Here is a 20,634-nt window from a genome sequence, read left to right on the forward strand (position 1 = left end):
GGGGAAAGAAAAAGATTAGGCAAAGATGATAACCTTAAATCCATATGCATGTCACAAAACTCTCTCAGTTGATGTATAGGAAGTCACCTATGCTCTTGTCCAACTCGGTGCAGGAATGAATGCACTGCATCATTAGATGTTCATGCTCCACAGTGGGCCAAATATCTTACTCATTAAAACAAACTGACAACATGTCTTTACTCACACCTCTACTACATTTTATACCATCTATCTGAAGACATTATCATTTTATAGACTAATGGGTACCATCACTAATTAGTGTGTGAACTGAGGTGCTCTTTTAATTAAGCGGCCTCTTGCTCAACTCCCAGTTGTTTCATGAGCACGATGACGCACAGAGCGAAATGTCCACATATTTTGGATTTTATATTATAGATACAGATGTTCTGTATATGTATATAGATATTTTATACAGTATATTCTTGCTAAAGTTCTTAGTTGTTTATTGAGCACAATGAAGCACAAATGCAAATGCAAATAAAAGACCCTTAATGTTAAATATGTTAAATTACTCAAAAAAAAAAAAACAAACAACCACCTATTTTTCAGACCCCATTTACTCCTGAACAGTGTAGCAGATTTTTGGCAGAATTAATAAGTATTATAATTCTGCAGCCAGACAAAATTAATGGATAAAATCTCTTGTGTGACAGCAATTAGCATTCTGATACTTAACATTTTGAATGAAAACATTTAAATACTCAATATATGTTACTTACATTCAAGGTCCAGCAGTTTATTTTTCAGAACTATAGTTTGGTGCTTTGTCTATCACACACACGCTCGAATCAAAAGCTTGAGACTTGTGGATCTGGGTCACTGGTTTTGGACAGACAGCAAGAGTTAGTGGCCATTCTCTCAGTATCCCAGCGAAACACACGTTACAACAACTTTGGGCTTTCTGATAACTCCCCACATGACTCACTCAGCAAGGGGCCACAGAAATCAAAGGCTACTTTCCATGAGCCATTAGCTGGTTGTGAGTCACCCATCTGCCACAGGGTGAACTGTCCCCTAAGAGCTGTCATTCAAGTTAGAGGGATTCAATGGTCCGTGTCAAATATTTATTTTATGTTTTGATTTACAATGAGAAAGTTATTTGTCCTCAGTGGTATTCGATCATTCTGTGTCCACTTTTCACAAGCCAGTCGAGTCCACAGTACATGACAGGAGTGAGGGGAGTTTCTACATAGCACAGCTGCAATTGAACTGTCAACTTAACCACTTTATGGTTAAGTGAGTGTAGCTGAAATGAAAATACTGGTTGGTTTGCATGCTTGAGTGGACGTATGTGTTTGCTTGCTTATATGGGAAAGCTACCCTATTCATGTCATTCGTCTGTGTCTGTGCTTCCATGCTTAACTGGTTCATTCTATTGTATATGCAGGAAATCAGGGGCTCACAGGAGGATATCGGCACCACACAGAAATCCATTTCAGTGGCTCCCGGTCAGTACAGATACCCTGACCATCTGCATCCCCTGTACACAGCCATAAAGTCGTGTACAGTAGAAAGGCATGAAGCAGAACTCCATCCAGGGTTGGCTTCACACCCACCTACCCCCTCCCCCTCCGGGAGTAGGAGCTTGGCAGTCTCAGTTTGCATTTCAGCACAACAGATCTTAACTAATGAGGTTACTGAGCTCCCTTTTTCTCTCACTCTCAGTCCTATTCATGTATGACCTAGCACGGCCCGTACACAGATACATTGTGCTAGGAGATGCTCCCTGACATGCTTTACAGCAACAGTGAGAAATATACACATGTACAAGGACACTGACCAAAGCTTAATGCATAAATGAAGCTGAGAGGATAAAGCAGCTCTTAAGTACACTGTGGGAACCCAGGGGTTGATTTACTAAACCAAGCTGCTAAAATATGTCGGCCCTTTTTCAGCTCAGCTGGAAATTCACTAATAGTCATAATGTAAGTGGTCACAGTCACAGAAGAGTTCATTTCAATGCACTGCTGCTAATTAACACCTCGTGTTTGGCTATTTATCATGTCTTGTCCATTTCATTGCAACTGAGTGCAAAACAAAATATAAGTGTTCTAATACAGGGTTTAAAACACATTTTTCTGAAGCACAAGTATACAATTACACCAACTATCTGCAGTGATAAATCACCTCCAGTCAACACTTGTATAAAGTTCCTTTGCCACTGCACATATTTTGCAGTTCAACACAGAAAAGTCCCAAGACACATAATAAAATAATCCATGCATGTACAGTATTGCCACTTTTAATAATAATGAGGTCATAACTATGGAAAATGCTATAGCTGCAATGAAAAAGCACAGAGTTAAGCAAATCAACCCTTGAGCCTAATGTGGGCTTGATTAAGCTGTCTGTTCCCTCCTAACTCTTCGGTCCCAAGCCCTCTATCCATTTCTTCCCCTACTAAACAATATAGGTGCTGTCATGAAAATGTATAGGCTCTTCCTCCAGTTCAGTTTGTCTATGTTTGCATTGTAACCAGGGCCAAAGAAAGCAGTGCCCCAGGCACTGGAGCCCAAAGGCAGCAGTAAGAGTGGCACCTTGCTGGCTGACAACCAACCTGGATGCACTATCAGAAAGCCTCTGCTGCAGTCGAGGAGGACACTGAATAAAATATAAAGCTGAGGGTGGAAATATACACTGTATGTGGTGGGCAGTTTGGTGTGTGTGGGAAGAAAGTAAAACAAGAAATGTAGGGGATGGAAGAGAAAGTTATAAGTGGGTGTATACAAATGTGAGTTAAATCATCTTTCTTCATGCAAGTACAATGTATTTGTGCTACAAGAGTAAACTTTCAGCCATTTCCTTACATGGCTTCATGCAAGACTTTGGGGGCAAAAACCCAAATTAACAAAGGATAACAAATAAGCAAATTAAAACAAAAAAGCATGCAAAGCATGAGGAACTGAATGAGAGAGGTTTTGAAACAAATAAGCGTAGATGAGAGCCGTGATGAAAAACCGAACAGGCATAACCACCCAGGCCAAAAAAACACAGGCTTTGCCATATAAGCAAACAACATACAGACAAGATTAAATGTGATGAAACTTCAGCCTTGATTAAGCACAGCCGGTTGTACATCCAGCAGCAGGGCCGAAAAGCAATGCGGAACAACTACGACTGTCAAGGTTTTACACTGAACAGCACTGTAATTACACCACAATTACATCCAAAGCACAGTTTTCAAAAATCTAAAACTAACTCAAAAGCAACACTAATGTAATAAAGAATTAGCTTGTGCGTAAATTTATACAGCATGAGAATATTTGCCCAGGGAAACAATGTGGCCAGGTGCTCCATAAGTAAACCCAATTTCCTCTGCATTTCAACAGGCTTCATGTGTTGCTTGATGCATACAGTGCAGTTAACATGGCACCACAAAATCCAGAACCCATTTAATCATAATAGATGGTACCACTAAGATGCTGTCAGTTTATTTGTACCTATAAGAAAGGTTGCACCTTCCTCTGCAGAGAAAGGTGTGTGTGTGTGCTAGTCTGTGTGAAACCCCCTACTCACTGAGTCTCTTTGCAGCTTCCAGGGCCTCAGAGGCTGTGTCGGCCACATAAAAGCGCTGGACAGCCACGCCACTCTCTTGCATCAGCTTCTTGCTTTGGTACTCTTGCAGATTCAGCCATCTCCTGGGATTCAACCAGGTGCAGAGGAAATGGAAAGAGGGTGGCAGAATGACTATGGGTGACTTGTAAGTTAACACAGTGCTCTAAGGTACCCATCTTGATGGCTCCATCATGCCAAATGATAACAATTTTCCTCTTCAGCTCAACATCTTACATAGCCTGCACACTCTTTGCTGAGGGGTTTTACATTATACAGCACCAAAACATGTCTAACACCTGCCTCGGAGTGCACATCCTTTCTCCTCTGCCCCCTTCTACAATCTCACTCTCTCTCCTTTTCCTGTAATGAGGCAGGCAGCTGGGTCTGAGCTGCAGGACAGCTCAGAAACTGTTTGCTCCATCAGCAGACAAAAGCCCTGTCAGCTCCAGCTGTTGTTGCTATTAAAAAGAAATTGGCTTTTTAATGCGACTGAGAGACACAGGCTGCGTTAAAAGAATCCGTCCGCACCAGCGCACACCACTCTGTGCATGTGTGTATGAGTGAGTGGGCATGCAAATGTTTTCACAGGAAAGATCTTCAGGGAGTTGTGAAGAAGAGAAAGGCCATTAAAGTAAAAGGGAAAACAGAGATTGTGAGGTAAATTATGGTTCAGCATGTAAATGATGCTTCGATGTGTGTATTTCCTTAACCAGTGAGGATTCACCTAACATAATAGCATCTGGACTGCACTGCATTATGCTGCTGACTAAGTCAAGTTAAACTCACCTAAGCTGTTATCCACTGTTACGGCTGCACAAGACATTAGTTATTCAAGGACATCTGTATGGACATAAGGAGCACATGTTCACATTATAATATTATAGATAATGACATCTTGTGGACCCGTCCAGGGTGTACCCCCGCCAATGTCAGCTGGGATTGGCTGCAGCTCCCCACGACCCTGTTCAGGATAAGTGGTATAAATAATGGATGGATGGATGATATCTAGTGATATTGTTAAGATATCACTGTAACATATGTTCTTTGCACATACCTCCATTATTATATAGTGCCAACATCTGGTAAGTAATAAATTATGAAAACAGGTGACAAATTAAAGGCAAAACCTGAATAAAAGAGTGGTCTCCTCCACATTGACTATGCTCACATCCATAGGGCATGAGGGGCCACTAAATGGTTTGGTGAAAATGATGTGAATCATATGCCACGCCTTCACAGTCCCCAGATCTCAACCTATGGGAGATGTTGGAGCGAAGGATTATACAGCGTCTCCACCACCATCATCAAAACACCACACGAGGGAAGCTGTTTTAGAAGAATGGTGGTCATCCCTCCAGTAGAATTCAGAGACTTGTAGAATCAATGTGCACTGAGACTGTTCTGGCAACACGTGGTGGCTCAACACCTTACTGAGATATTGGTTTTTCCTTTAATTTGTCACCCAACAGTAAAATCAAATGCTCCATAACACCAGCTGTGCTTAAGTCTGCACAGTCAATATTCTGCTCTTAACAACCATCTCCAGTTTTTAAAAGTAGTAGCCTGCTGCTCCAAATTGGTTCTGTGTTTGACAGTGGGAAAAATACATTTATATGGAAACAAAACACACAACCTAAAACATGGCACTGGGCTCAAGCAGCACACATGCAGCATGTTAGGTTTAATCTATTAATTATAGACTGATTATCTATAAATATTATGACAGAACAGCTTTTAGGTAAATATGTACTGTATATGTACTTCAACTACAAATGAAGCGCAATCCCACTGAACCTGCAGTTCATTATATGAAGCGCAATATTTGTAGTTATTCAAATGTAATTAGGTGCAACAGGTAGCCTAAGAGAAACAGAAGAATTACATCAATCCCACTGAACCTGCAGTTCATTATAAAAGTGTGTAGTGTTTATTTGGCGTTTTATCATGGGTTAGATCCACTGTGCATACACATGCATTTCATTGTGTGCCATCTGTCAGAGTTTTGGATGATAGTTTTCCCTTCTCCAAGGTGTTTGTGTAGGCTCCTCTGTGAACTTTTTGTCCACCAAGTGCTAGTTCTGATACGTGAGTGAACGTGCCCGGGATAGAAAAGATCGTGAAATGCACACAACATTCCGTGCACCATCATGCTTCTAAATATGACCAGCACACAACTGGATATCTCAGACTGTCACCAGTCATGGCCAGTCAAGCTAAAATCAGCCAATTCCGATCTCCAGCTGATCAATCGGTGCATCTCTAATTAGAAGAGAATTTAGGAAAACCAAAGAGGATTTGAACAAAATGAATCTGTCTGTTGCTGAACAAAACGTAGTGTGTATAACCTTGAGCATTCCCTCTTCTTCTGCCTGGTGTCCACTCCTACGTCCATTTTAGTGGAACATGTCCACACAGCCTTAACAAATCAAGCTGCAGAACATGTTTTCTCTTCTTTGTGGACTCATTTGACTGCTGTCACACATCTGTCTGGCCTCCTCTCTCAAAATATCCACTTCACTTGCTGTTTCAAACTGTTTGCCTTAGGAGGATCACCGCTGCTGCATGGGTGCACCTCTCCACCTGTCAGTCCAGCTTTTGGTCTATATTTGACTAAAGGAATTGGCAGAAGTAGTGTCTGCCACAGAACCAGGTAAAACATCTTTTCAACAGATGTATCATCACATCACTCCGAGACATATTAAATGGCACATCTAACCATTCAGACTGAATCTTAAATCCAAAGACCCAAAACACATCAAAATATGATCAAGCCTGCACTGTGATCAGATGTTGGTAAAATGTGGACAGCATATGGACACACAGGACAATATATCGGCAATGCCACTAGTCACAGTCAGTCTCAACTCTGCTGGTCCAAGTTTTGACAAGTGAAACTTGTACAACTTAGTGTTGGAGACAACAATTCATCAGTAACAGCGCAGTTTCTGCTTCCCCCGTCTGCTGTATGCTCCAGTATTACCACTTTCATCAAACTATTATTTATAACAATTCTGGGAATTCTTAATGCACTTTAAATACAGAGTTAAAACAAAATTCTCAGATGTACAAAAGCTTGGTAACTGTGGTGCATTTGATTACAAAAGATCCATTGCAAGCAGAAGTGAAATCATATTTGCCAATAGAGGAAAGTCAAAACTAGGCTGGGACCATAAAAAACATTCATTGCCTCTTAAATAAAATGAACATTATTCGAGTGACCACACTCAAATGGGAAACATGGACAAACATGGGAGAATACCCTAAAACTGGTGAATGACAACAATGTGGCCTGAAAGCCACTGCCATAGTCTAAAATGACAAAAAACCACCAAAATTAGGACACACTTTTGTAGAGAAGCAACCCTGTGAATATGCTGTTAACCCTACCTACTACTCAACCCAATAAATATCAATTGAAATATCTCTGTCGCCTCGCTAAGGAAGGGGGCAGGATAAGGATGGAAAAGAGCTACACAGACTTCCCAAAATATCAGCTCAAGTGGGACTGGAGGTGTCCCTCCAGGCACTGACAGTTACCTTGGGCAAAACACCAGAGAATGGAAAGGAACCTGGGGCATATTTCGGTATGTACCAGACCCATAGACAATCTGTGTCAAATATGGCGTTTGCTTGGCACGCCAATATACCTTCATACAGTATATAGCCTACATGGCAGTGAGGTATTTTTACTTTACAACTGTGTGCTGATGTTAATGTGTTGCCTATAATGTTACTGATAAGTGTACATACGTATTCATAATAAAATAGTGATAATAATCATCTAAACTTTATCAGTGATTGCTGATTCAGCAATCACACTATTGAAATCCTCTTTATTTAAATAGATCTTTTCTGTCAAGTCCATTTATTTATAAGCACATTTAAAAACAGTAAATTTCTGCTACCTGACTGATACATAGCTGGTTCATTATGCTGTTCACCGCTGTGGTCAGTGTAGCCTAGTTTGAGTTATTAACTTGCTATAGACACACAACTTTTGTTTGTTGTCTTTATCTTCAACCACCATAAATAAGTTTATGATTTTAATCGTGGTACATACAATAACTAGTCATTATAGAAATGATGGGTGATGAGTAATACCTACATAGAAATAATTATGTTCTTCGGATAACAGGTGATCCTTTCTCCACCTTGTAGAGATTTTACCTTCAGGGAGGCTCTACGGGCGATGGCAAGTCACCAAAACTCTGTGACAAATTTAACTGGTAATCATAAAGTCTTTAAATCTAGCCCTGTACACATATTCCATTTATAACTACCCCTCAAGTTAATATTGTTGTTTTAATGTGGTTATAATCACATGTCCAACGTTCTTGTTTTTACTTTATATTGTGAAGCTGAAGACAGTTTTCCTCTGTGACAGCTGAGCTCCCCAGCTAACTAACTAAAGCAAAGTGCACTGCTTCACTAGGCCAACAGGCACAGAATGCAATGGGAATGCAGGAGAAAAATCTAATCAGAAACAAAATGAAATTGTTACTTGGTGATTTTTAATATGCCATAACTTTTGAGTCATCATTTATATTCAGCATATCTGATGCATGTAATTGTTTTTTTCTGCTATGTTCAAAGGGCTCTAATTGGCACTTAGTTGGACAGTCACCTTTTTTTGTGAGCAAACAAATATGGATGATAACGAGAACATACAAGTGGAAATGTATCATTCATGAGATAAATGATGAATAATAAACTAATTATCTTTATATTTTGTAAAATTACTTTGCTCTAAATGCTGTTTTCATTATCGATGATCTGAATAATGGCATGGCTGATTAGTATTAATTAACATTTTAAACTTCACCTACTGTATGTGTGAATCACTTATTCTCCTGTGAGTGTGGCATTTCTTCAGTGTGCTCTGAAGGCGTCATGATGCCAGAATTTCAGTTATTAATGAGCAGTGACTTGCAACAGCAGGAAGAAATCCGATTCTCACTGAGCATTTTTGTACGAAACACCCGGTCACACAGCTTTAAATTCTGTTTCATATTAACAGTAATCTGAGGCTAAAGAATACACTTTGTAGAAGCCCAGTAATACATTCAACAGTTAAACAGGGCGAAGTTAGTGGAATTCACTGATTAGTGTTTTGCAATGACAAGCCACTCCAAATTTGCAGTAGCTCTTATTTGCACACCTGACTGGCTTCATCTCCACAGTGATGTCAGCTGGGGCTCATGGGTACTGTAGTAATCATGCCATCTGGCTTACTATAGTGTCCAACAAACCCTGACTACAGAAGCAAATATGAGACAAAATAAATTGGCCATATCATAGACCTAGAGTATGAAATTATCAAGGAGACTCCCATATTGCAATGTTGAGGTATATGGATGAAGCAACAGGAAAACATTAAACGAAAAGAAAAGCACAGGGAGTTTACAGTGTTACAAAAACATTTCATAACCAGCAGCTCCTCTAATTGTGCAACTCTGTAATCAAGGAATTATAATAACCTAAAGATCAATTTGCCATTTTAATAATAGATACAAGCTAGAATAAAAAGAAACTCCAAAATCCTTAGACTAATCGTGACCACAGTTATGGTTTCAGTGACTTGTAGTCCCACGTCTACCCTGGAAGAAAGCATTAAGTTGCGGAAAGACCACGGCAGGAAGGCAGGCAGGCAAGCAGGCAGCTGGCCCGCGGTCCCCCCGAGACACTCTCTCTACAGTAATTATCATCAGCGGCACTCTAGAGACAGCTCTACTCAGTCCTTCCACCCGGCTACTGCTCTGCTTATTCTTAATACAGTCACACAAAGAAGACAGGAATAGACACACATGGGATGTGCCGTGCATGTTGGGGAAGAGACAACGTTGTATGCTCCGACATGAGCCCTAAAGTATTTACAGCCAACTCTTCTACACACAAAAGCACTCAGGATCGTTCTCCTGAACGCACCCAAGTGAAGAGAAGTGGGACACAATGACATGAAACACTGGGGGAGGTGACAATGATAAACAGCTACTGTATATTCCCCAGTGACTTATGGATATGAGCAGAAATCAAATCATCGACTGTGAGGAAACACACTGGGCTGGTTGTCCAAAAGGCCCACAAAACATGGACCCAGCTTCCCTTTAGGTCAGGCATGTGAATTTCCAGGAGGTAAAGAACAGCCATGAAAAAAAGCCAATGAAGGCACATGGCATTAAACTTCCAACACTTTAGTAACAACCCTGATGGCCTCCATTGTTTTCCATCTTTGCAACTGCATTTTGCTTCTAATGAGAAGGTAGGGTAAAAACTTTTATGACAAAATTCAAACTTGCCAAAGGAGAAAGAAGCTTAAGTCATCTTGAGGAATATGTGAAAGCGCTTTGCTATCAGCAAGCTTACAGCAAAAGTCATGACATTCAACGGGTAATCACAAAATGTCAAAGCAATACATTGTAGCAGAGATAATACTTCTATCCTTTCTTAGAGAATGGCTTTTTGCTTAAAGACAAAAACACAACTCCTAGTTTCAGTTAGTTCTTAATGGTGCTTTTGACAAATGTTTTGATCAGAACATTGATGCAACAAGGTGCAGACAAGTGTGACTCTGAATACAAGACAATAAAGATGCCTGAGTTTATTTCCAGTAAACCAAAGTCAGCATCCAAGAAATACAGAAGTGCACTAGAGAGCTGTTGTGCAACTTCTTCTAATGTGTTTTGATGGATATAGGCTCGATTGAAGGTCCCAAAGAAATTTAATTTAATAAAGTATAAAAATGTGACCTCAACACTTTAACTAGTAAGCAGTGGAAGATTCTATGATAAGGTTTAAGTAATGCAAATTGCCTTTAAACAGTTAGATATTTTGGTTTTGCAGAAGAAAAAAAAACATGTAAAATATGTTCATACAAATTCATGCAACCTATAAAGTTTGCTGTCAGCATATTTTGTCTCTTGAAGCAGAAGTTTAATAGCCTATACTGTATTTTTAAAAGACTTAATGCTGCCCTGTCATTTTGTTAGCAGAACTCAGAACTGTATTAACAACTAATGTAATGTTTAAAAAAAATGGGCCAAAAGTATTGGCACCCCTGCATTTTTGTTGAGGAACTGAAGAATTAAAAAGGTTGGAGTCTGGCAAAACACACCTGAACAAGTCGAAACCTTCAGAGAATGGCCAGATGAGACAAAGTTAGAGCGTTTGGTTAATTTGTATATATACTCTTCAAAGAAAAGCACAGTATCCTAACAGTTAAACACGGAGAAGGTTCATTGACATGCGTGGAGGGGGGCTGCCTGGGATATGTCCGTGCACATGCATATATAGAATAAAATTTACATGGAAATATTGTACATTGCCATAGTGAAAATGAAACCACAGTACATGCTTGGACGTACCGCCTCTGTACTCTCATTTAGCCACATGTTAGCAACCACCTTTTTTAAGACATGTAAAAGCTTAAAAGAAAAATCATGAGTTTACTGATGAATTTTATTATGTAATAGAATAAAATGTCAAACTATTTTGAAGCTGTTAACCATAGGCATCTAACAAAAAGTAACTTTTTCTTTTTTTTAAATGACCAGGGACAAGGGAACCAGAAGTGCAAAAATGCTAACTCTGTTCGACTTTATGGCACTTACCAGAAGCTTTGGTCAATCTCAACTTAGATTAAAGATAATTGTGACTTTATTTATGAAAGGATGCCAATATTTTCAACCACAACAATATGACAAAAATTTTATGCAGCACAATGACCCGATTTGACCACAAACGATGTGGAGGAAAAATGTTAGGATGAATGCAAAGTTTATAGGAGAAAAGTTGATAAACAAACCTCAGGACAATAATTCACAGAGACATTTCCTAAAATTAAATTGTGTTGACAAGCATAAGTTAAAAAAAGAACAAAGGAATAGCTAGGACATTGAAATGTGCTGAATAAACTATGTCACCATACGGCTGCTCTATTCACACAGCACTCAGAGCGGCTGTGCCCTCACACAAAGACACAGAGGACAGACAGTGCTACTGCAGCAGCTGCATCAGACTGCCAAGTCCTTGACGCAGCTGTACTGATCCACGAGTGGCATTGAAGGGCAAAATCTTAGGAGATACAACGCTACTCCCCTAACACTCGCCGGTCCATATGGCATTCAGCACAGTACCATGCGACATCAGGGCTTCTCCAAACAGGGTCAAAACTGTCCAGTCTCTGGCTGACTGAGAGCAGCATGCACAATGTCACACTATGCTCCTTGTGAGAAGTGTCATCAAAGACAGGGGATGTCTGATGTTGGCACTTTGCAAAGTCATTTCAAGACATGCCACTACTTTGTCATTTGCCCTTGTGTTAAACTTAAGGAGTCAATATCCTAGGGCTAATTTAAGGCAGTTGTCTTTACCACTATGAGAGAATGGAACCATGTCAAAAAGTCACCTTGTGACAGAGCAGTTCTAGGTCCCTTGGAAGCTTACTGGAGCCACAAGCCTTAATTTACAGGGAGAGGTTACAAAGTTGGCAATCACCTTTGATCAGGCCCATAAACAGCAGGCAGTCAATGAACTGCTCATCTATTTGTTACTCAAAAATTCAAAGGGTTGAAATCACAGGTCACAAAGTGCATTTGTTTCTGGAACTGAAGTGACAGGATCCAGCCAATAGTGAGTAAAGATGTGATTCTGCCCTGGCAGCTGGTAACACTAAGGGAACATCATCTCTGAACACAGGCTAATAATCTAAGGAAGGATGTCTGCACTTCGGTTTTAACAACCTAACCTTGGCTCATTTAGTAAAGTCATAAATTCAATAAGGCGACACAGCGGCACAGTGATTAGCACTGTCGCCTCATAGAAAGAAGGTTCTGGGTTCCAGCCCAGGCTGACCTGGAGTGTGTTCTCCCTGTGCCTGTGTGGGTTCTCTCCAGGTACTCCGGCTTCCTCCCACAGTCCAAAGCCATGCAGCTTAGGTTGACTGGTGATTCTAAATTTCCCATAGTTGCGGGTGTGTGTGTGTGGTTGTTTGTCTACATGTCAGCTCTATGACAGACTGGCAACCTGTCCAGGGTGGACCCCACCTCTCGCCCACTGTCAGCTGGGATAAACTCCCCCTAGATTAAAGGGTAAGGCAGGTCATTTTTGATATTAACAGTATTCTCAACACTCCCCACACAGACTAAAACCAAGAATGATTTGCCTTTGCTCGTGGTTAATTTCTGTCAATCTCCAACCAGGATTAGCTTACTTGTCTTTGCCATAAACCTCCACTGTTGTTCAAAAACAATTAAAAACATTCAGAGAAACACGCTGCGCTGGGTGACGTTTCATCAATACAAAACACAAACTAAAACTGTTGCCACAAAGACTTGGTATGGCCATAATTTTCTACAGACTTCTGAAGTAAGCAAGAGTCAACTCCACATGCATGGTATCTGTGGATATTTTTAACAAATAAGTGGGTCTTGTACTTTGTAATGAGAAAACGTCGCCCAGTGTGGCGGCGTGCTCCCCTGATGTGTTTTTAATCGTTTCTGAGCAACAACAGAGGTCTATGGCACAAACGAATAAACTAATCCAGGACCAACAGACTGATGAACATAAACATTGAGTAGAGGCAATTCACTGTTGGTTTTTATCTCTGAAGAAAGTTGAAAATACTGGTAAGATAGAAAATTGACAGCCCATTGGAAACGATCATTACTTGCAGCAGTCCTGCTAATATGTATGCAAACTAGCCTTGCAAAAAACATGAAACTATTACATGTTCCTTACTAAGTGTTTGTTCAACTCAGTATTTATAAGGAAACTGCTGTTGTATAGCACTGTAATGTAGGGTGAACCAAAGGTACTGCAATAACCTGTGCGTGTTCAAATGCATGACCTAAGGGGCTTTATGTGACATCAGTATGACAACCTATACCAGGGGAAAGGAAATTTAGAAGCGAGATCTCAAAAATGTTTCATTTATTTCTCCTAGACAACTATGATGTCTGTGTGAAACCAAAATGAGACTACGGCTTATTGTTCTCGTCTCTTTATTTTTCCTCCAAAACAAAAGAAAAAAAAAAAACACACACACACTCAAAATCTGAACTTCTTTATAAGTTTGAAAGGAGATCTCATCAAGCTCTAAAAAACTCGCAGATTTTCTGAACTTGTGCGCCTCCGGCAGAGAAATCAGAGCTCTCTCTGTAAACTCGGCCTGTTCTCATCCCAGCCCATTTCACACGTCTCATGCTAAGCTCAGACAGAGCACACAAAGAGCTCCCTGGAAGGACTTGCTGAATTCTCATCCAGACTTAAATTGTTTTGTTTGTTTTGTTTTTTAATCTCACCAATATCTTTACCTGATTTCCCAGCATGCCCCATTGGGTAAACACTGCATTTCTTCCAGTGATATTGCTCATGTTTACATGGTTCTGTTATTTTCCTTGTTGTTGTGCAAGTTTCAGCAGTAGACCTTTATTATTTCACCCTGTACTGTATTTGATTAGTCTTGTGTAGTTATTCTTACCTGTCACCCTAAGTGTATCTGCTGCTGTAACTCATGCCCTGCCCTTGTTGTGTGTTTGTGTTGTCCTACTGGTTCCATGGCATTTCCTGCGGCTCTGCTAAAATAAAAGGGTGCTGCCAATGATGGAGAAACTATCATCATTTCCTACCAACTCTGTGCTCGCCACAATATATAAATCTTTCTAGATGTATAGACCCACATATTGCTCCATGGTTGCTTTAGTAATGCTCATTTTCTTCTACAAGAAAAAAAAGAGGTATTAACACCGAGACAAGTTTAGCAAGGTTATCTCTTTTACTGTATATCTCAAGAATGATTCCTGTCTCTCATTGTCATCTCACCTATTTCTCCTAGTGAATTTTAAGAGAAACATATCAGAAACACATCAGACGAAATAGAAACTAAAATGAGACTGAAATGAGAATCACAATTTTGTCTCCTGAGCTGCAGAAGTAAGTCTTTCCTCTGGGATGGTACCTGGTGTTCTGCTAAATGAAGTACAGCAGACATGTTGAAAAGTGCAAAGATGCAAAGCTTGCAAAGGGGGCTGCTGCTGCTGCTGCTGCATGAGTCAGTCAATACCTTATAGTACACCTTCATCAGTTACCATCCTTAATATGTCAATAAAAAGTAACAAAATACCTTTGAGTTTTTTTTTCATGGTGGTTTATAAATTATGAATACAGATCAAGCTTTCACAAGCACAATGATGAGCTGCATTAAGGCAGTAACTGAACAGCAGGGATTCAGAGTACATAGTACCTTGAGCAGTAGACACCATCTCATTCACATATCATCACTGACAAGTCTCAAAGGCTAAACACAGGGCGGCTCCATTAAGAGAAAATTTCAATATGTCAATCCAGAATTGACTCCTAAGAAAGAAAGAAAGGTCTCTTGTTTCGGCACTACTGAGGCTAAAGCACCATTTAAGCAGGCATATTCCAAATCTGTACTCATGTGGCCTGCATGGCCTTCCTTTAAGTACAGGATGAGAAGCTTACAGGCTCCAATCAGGGGAGGTTTGGAAATGGCTGTTGAGATTCTTTTATGGCCCTGACCATCCTCCTTATGACTGTCATTCTAATGACAATGGGGTATTCCCAGCCTATAATTGAAAATGGCCCACCTTAAGTGATCCCAAAAAATGGCAAAAAAGCACAACCACCACATAGCATGTGCAGCAGAAAAAGAAGAGTAGCAATGACAATAACAGACATTTCAAGAAACTAATAAACATGGCCTTTCAAGGCACACGCTTCGAGGCTTCTAAGCGTGTGCCGAGTAGGGGAGGGGGCGTTTCCGCGATGCGCGTATCGAGGCTTGCGTCATTTAGGTGAGGAGCTGAAAATGATGACGTCCGAAGCCTCGCTGCCCGGCTGTACCACGTGACTGATTCAGGAAGTGGTTCGGATTTTGTCGCGAGTTTTGACAGCGATATAAACCCCTCAGGCTCCATTCAAAATGTGGGTGTTTGATGGAGAAAAAGAAATCGCCTAAGACCTGCCACAGTGGAGAAACTGTTGTTTTTAAATAAAAACCAATGATGTGTCCCCTAAACCATAATCACTGGCCATACCTCAACGTTACAAAAGCACAATCATTGTCCATACCCCAACCACCCTCACCTCACTGTAAATAATCATTTCCTTTTTCATCATTTCCAAATAATCATTTTCCATACTGCCAGTATATATATATACACAGTATACTGCCATCACTACAATATATATGTTTTGCATACTTCTTTATTTTGCTGACAGTTTTATTCACAGGCTTTCTGCAAAATGCCACACACTTCAAATTCATGCCAACTGATATTGTTGCATCCAGTAGATGCCCTACTAGAGCAAATGAAGCTTCAAGAAGCTTTGCGCTGGAGTGAACCAATTGGATGAAAGGCTTCATTGCTTCATGAAGCTTCATCTGCCCATCACTACTATGAATGACAATAACAGTCTGACAGTACATTCAATCACCAATCCATCAGTCCATCACTCCCTAATGAAATATTTCCAATTATTGGATGAATTGCTCATTGTTCTATACTTTTATGATCAAATATCTTACAAAACTAATTACCACCGTCTTCAGCTGTACTTTGTATTTAGTGATAATTAGTGATAACAGTGATAAGACATTGAATATGGCAAACAATATAAATGATCGAGGTCAAAGTGTTTGTCATATGCACAGTTAGGAAACGTGTTTCCCTGTACCATGAAATTCTTACTTTGCCGTCCACATCAATGGCACAAAAATACATGTGAAATATAAAGTAGATAAATAAGTAACACAAGATCTAAGGCACTTTAAGCAGCAAATGCAGCAATATAATAAAATTATATAAGAATATAAAAAGAGAATGTATGCTGCATGGGAGCAGCATGTGCAGCAGTCAACAGTCATGTGCAATTATGCATGTGCAAAGTGAGAAGGTACAGAGTACAACACATATTTCCTGGTAATAAACTCCTCAGCTGTTTAGGAGCCTGATGGCAGAGGGAAAGAAAGAGTTTTTCAGTCTAGTGGTCCTGCATTTCACACTTCTGAACCTCCAGCCAGGGGGTAGGAATTGAACAGTCCATGCTGGAGGTGGATGGTATCTTTGAGGATGGAGGCAGCTTTCCTACGCACCCTGCGGTGGTAAATGCTCTGCAGAGAGGGCAGTGGAGTCCTGGTGATCTTCTCCACAGTCTTTACCACTCTCTGCAGGTGTTTGCGGTCCATATCAGTACTGCTGCCATATCAGACAGTGATGCAGCTGGTCAAGATGCTCTTGACAATGCAGCTGTAGAAGTTGCAGCGTATCCTAGGCAACATGCCAAACCTCCTCAGCCTCCTCAGGAAGTACAGCCGTCGTTGGGCCTCCTTGACCAGCTGTGTGGTATTAAGTGTCCAAGTGAGGTCCTCACTGATGTGGACGCCCAGGTATTTGAAGCTGCTCACTCTCTCCACTTCATGTCCCCGGATGAACAGTGGCCGATGAGTTCTCCTCTCCTTCCTCATGTCCACTATCATATCCTTCGTCTTGTCCGTGCTGAGGCTGAGATTATTGTCCTTGCACCATGACACCAGACTGGCCACCTCCCTCCTGTAGGCTGTTTCATCCCCGCCAGTGATGTGACCTATCACTGCGGTGTCGTCCGCGAACTTCAGGATGGTGATGTCTTTGTGGGAGGCGACACAGTTGTGGGTGAACAGGGTGTAGAGGATGGGACTGAGGACACATCCCTGTGGGGTGCCGATGTTTGTGATAATGCTAGCTGAAGTTCTATTGCCAATCCTGACAGTCCGGGGCAATCTGTGTCAGTATTATCATGGTACGATGCTGACATTAGCATTTAGCTCACAGCACTAAAGTCTACAGGTACAGAATCACAGAGTCTCCAGCACAGCTAGAATCTCTATCTACTCAATATTGATTAAAATAACAATTTTAAATAATAATTTATTAGTTTCTGGATGCACTGAATATCTCGTTTTGTAAAGTGGTAACTGTATCCACTTTATTTCCACTCTACAATTGTAAAGTGGTAATTGTGTCCACTTTACATTCACTTCACATGGAATCCACATTGTACAGTGGACACAACTACCACTTTACAATTGTAAAGTGGTAACTGTATCCACTTTACAATGTGGATACCATGTAAAGTGGATACAATTACCACTTTACAGTGTGGATACAATTGCCACATTCATTACTTAACCAGACTTCTGTGGATACCACTTTACAATATGAATATCTCATATTGTAAGCTGGTATCCAGTGAAGTCTGGTGAGGTTAAATCCTCATTACCTGACCAGACCCTAACCCGTCTGAAATGGCACTGCCTAATTAGTGATGACAAATGAGTGCAGAGTTAATAAAGCCAAAATGTTCCTTAGGGGCATTATCAAATGTTTAAAAAGTTAACAGATTGCCAGTTCACCTGTTCTATGTACAGTAATCGATTTGTTCCCTTTCAGGTTATGAACTCTCTCTCCCCCTTCAATTTAGCAAACCACCCAGGAACAATTTAAAGGGGAACTTTATAGCGTCCACTTCCATGAGCATAGCCTGAATTAGAGAGCAGTACTCAGAGCAACTATCAAAATCATTGCCATTCTGATTCCAATAGAATATTTTTCTGCTAATGAGGTGGCAGTTTGCTACTTAGTCACAACTCATAAATACAGACTGTCATGCAATTACACAGGCACTGTAGTAAGCCATAACAGAGGTGACACATAGTAGGGAAAATGGAGGAGGCAAAGAAGCAGAGTTGGATGTGGATTTTCTGCATAAGCAGCCCATTGTGAATCACATTCTTTCACTTAAAGCCAGCCATGTACAAAAAAAAAAGTTAAAATCAGTTTTCTAATGTGAAAGGTTATTTTGGCGTACAGATCAGAGTATTTTATTAGTTCTCAAAGTGAGTACTAAATAAGTGAGATTAGTGGATCAGAAAATATAGGTTTGCTGTTTGGGGAACAACTTCTCTGTGTTGGGGTGCAGGGCTCAGCTCCTCAACAAACAGAGCGGACAGCGACCTATCAGGACAGTGGTGTAGCTTTGTTTTCTGCTCTGGTTTCTTCAGAAATTCTAATACACTAATTAAAAGTTGGCAACCCAAAGTGATGAGCTCAGACCTTCAGCATTTTATTACAGAAAGATCCAGTGAAGGCAAAAAGCAGAAAGTAGGTTGACAGGCTCATAGGACATCCAATGGTTTTGCTTGGAACAAGTAAAACTACTGGTTAGGCGATTTTCAGCCCTGCTGCTGCCACAAATGACGAATTTTTCATTTATGCCGTCTGTGTATTTAATATATTCAGTGCCATCAGGATGAAAAGAGAATTCCAAGAAATGTAACAAATACTTCTGAAAACAATCACAAATAAAGGTAGCTTTAACAAAAGCATAATGATTTGTCCTCACAAGCATAACAGTGTAGGTTAATTGGCTGCAGTTAAACTGTTAAGTACATATATATTTAGTCTATTTATATCAAATTTTTCTATTTAATCTGCTAAAGAATGATGTTTTTAACTCTACTACACTTCTTTGTAAACCTCATTAAACCTGATGATGTCCAAGCTACCACTCTGATTATGTAAAAATTCATTTTGACCATTGAGCCATAAAGCAAAAAAGGGACAAATTACGTAAGGCACAAAAGATGTACTTTTTGCTCTCATTATTGTAACCACTTGTCTCTTGAAAGCTAAAGGTCGAGAGAGAAATGACATGTGTCTGTTAGAGAGCCAGGAGTACAAAGAGGAGCTGAGAGAAGCGGGAGCAGTAGCGCGTGGCCCCAGGATTTAGATCAGTGAGATCTGCATCACTGGCAGTTCTTTAGGCAAAGCACATCTAATCTCCTTCAGACAGGCTTAAGAAATAAAAAACTGACTGTGGTGTTTATACAGATAGGGATTTCAGTAATTAGCATAGTTAATAAGAAAGGGTGTAGTCAAAGGTGTCGAGTCTTAAGGAAAGATAATGTAATAATAAGACGGCAGCACAAGGATGTGTAACTATGTCAAAGTTCCCCAACACATAAACATAGAAAGCACCTATCTGGAGTCTAATTTCAACTCACAAATCACTATGCCATCAATGGCAATCAACTTATACTTCAGAAGTGATTCACTGATATCATCATGTGCCTAACTGTCTATTTAATGTTTCATAAAGAAGAACAGTTCATTTAACATGTTTTTACTACTTTAACAATTATCATGGCGTCCTTGTCGGGGGTGGGGAGTAAACAAACTAGGCTACTGAACTACATTTTGACAGCTAAAACGTCTCGATCTGTGTCAACAGAGTACAGCGGCTAGATGTGTGTAGACAACAGCTCTGTCCAAAGCCATGCACTACACACTATACTGTACAGTGTTTTTATTTTTTAGTGATGTCCAAATGCTGAGCGTATAAGCCTATACACTATATAGCATCCTCAAAAAAAATCTACAATGCAATATAAAAAGTAGTGTCTATGGCATGTACTTTCTACTTAAATCCCACAATGCAATCCTCTTCATTGTACAGATGAGAAAATTATGGTTGGAATGCTCTACAGCAGTTAGTGACGATGTAAAATGACAATGGTAAGTGAGCGAAATCTCAATATACTGCTCCCTACTGAGGGAAATACTAGGTGTAAAATATATAGAGAGCAGTGAATGAGGAAGTGATTTCAGACAGCCAATGAAAGCTTCTCATTTCAAATGTCTCCTGATTCCCATTACTTGCCTCTTATCTTACAGAAAGATGTGAGGAAGAGATGTAAAGATGTGAGAGAAAGGAATCAAGAAAACATGTTTTTAGAGGAATAAAATGTCCTTTCTTCCAAAACGAAGTGACATCATTTTCTGATGACAACACAACTGGTTGTGCAGGTTGTCTGCACAGACAATGTTATGTAGTGTTTTCCAACATGAAAAAGTAAATGTGAAATATATGTGCATGACTCCTTAAATATACAGTTTGAAAAACATCTTCATGAAGTTCAGTAAAAACCTGTCTTTATATTTTGAAGAGATCAATCAAACCAAAGTTTGTACAGTTACTGCTACAACTGAGAATGTCTCA

At 40.1% G+C, this 20,634-nt stretch overlaps 1 protein-coding gene across 2 annotated transcripts in view; it reads right to left on the bottom strand.

Annotated features, from left to right (window-relative positions):
- The window catches only part of suclg2 (succinate-CoA ligase GDP-forming subunit beta), a 94,597-nt gene that overhangs the window by 69,191 nt on the left and 4,772 nt on the right, over positions 1–20,634 (bottom strand). For both annotated transcript variants that reach the window (XM_020593159.1, XM_020593160.1), the window contains exon 2: positions 3,538–3,679. In XM_020593159.1, coding sequence (XP_020448815.1) covers positions 3,538–3,679 — 142 coding nt within the window. The remainder of the gene's footprint in view (positions 1–3,537; positions 3,680–20,634) is intronic.

Source organism: Monopterus albus, unplaced genomic scaffold (assembly GCF_001952655.1).
Source record: "Monopterus albus unplaced genomic scaffold, M_albus_1.0 scaffold18.1, whole genome shotgun sequence".
NCBI lineage: Eukaryota > Metazoa > Chordata > Actinopteri > Synbranchiformes > Synbranchidae > Monopterus > Monopterus albus.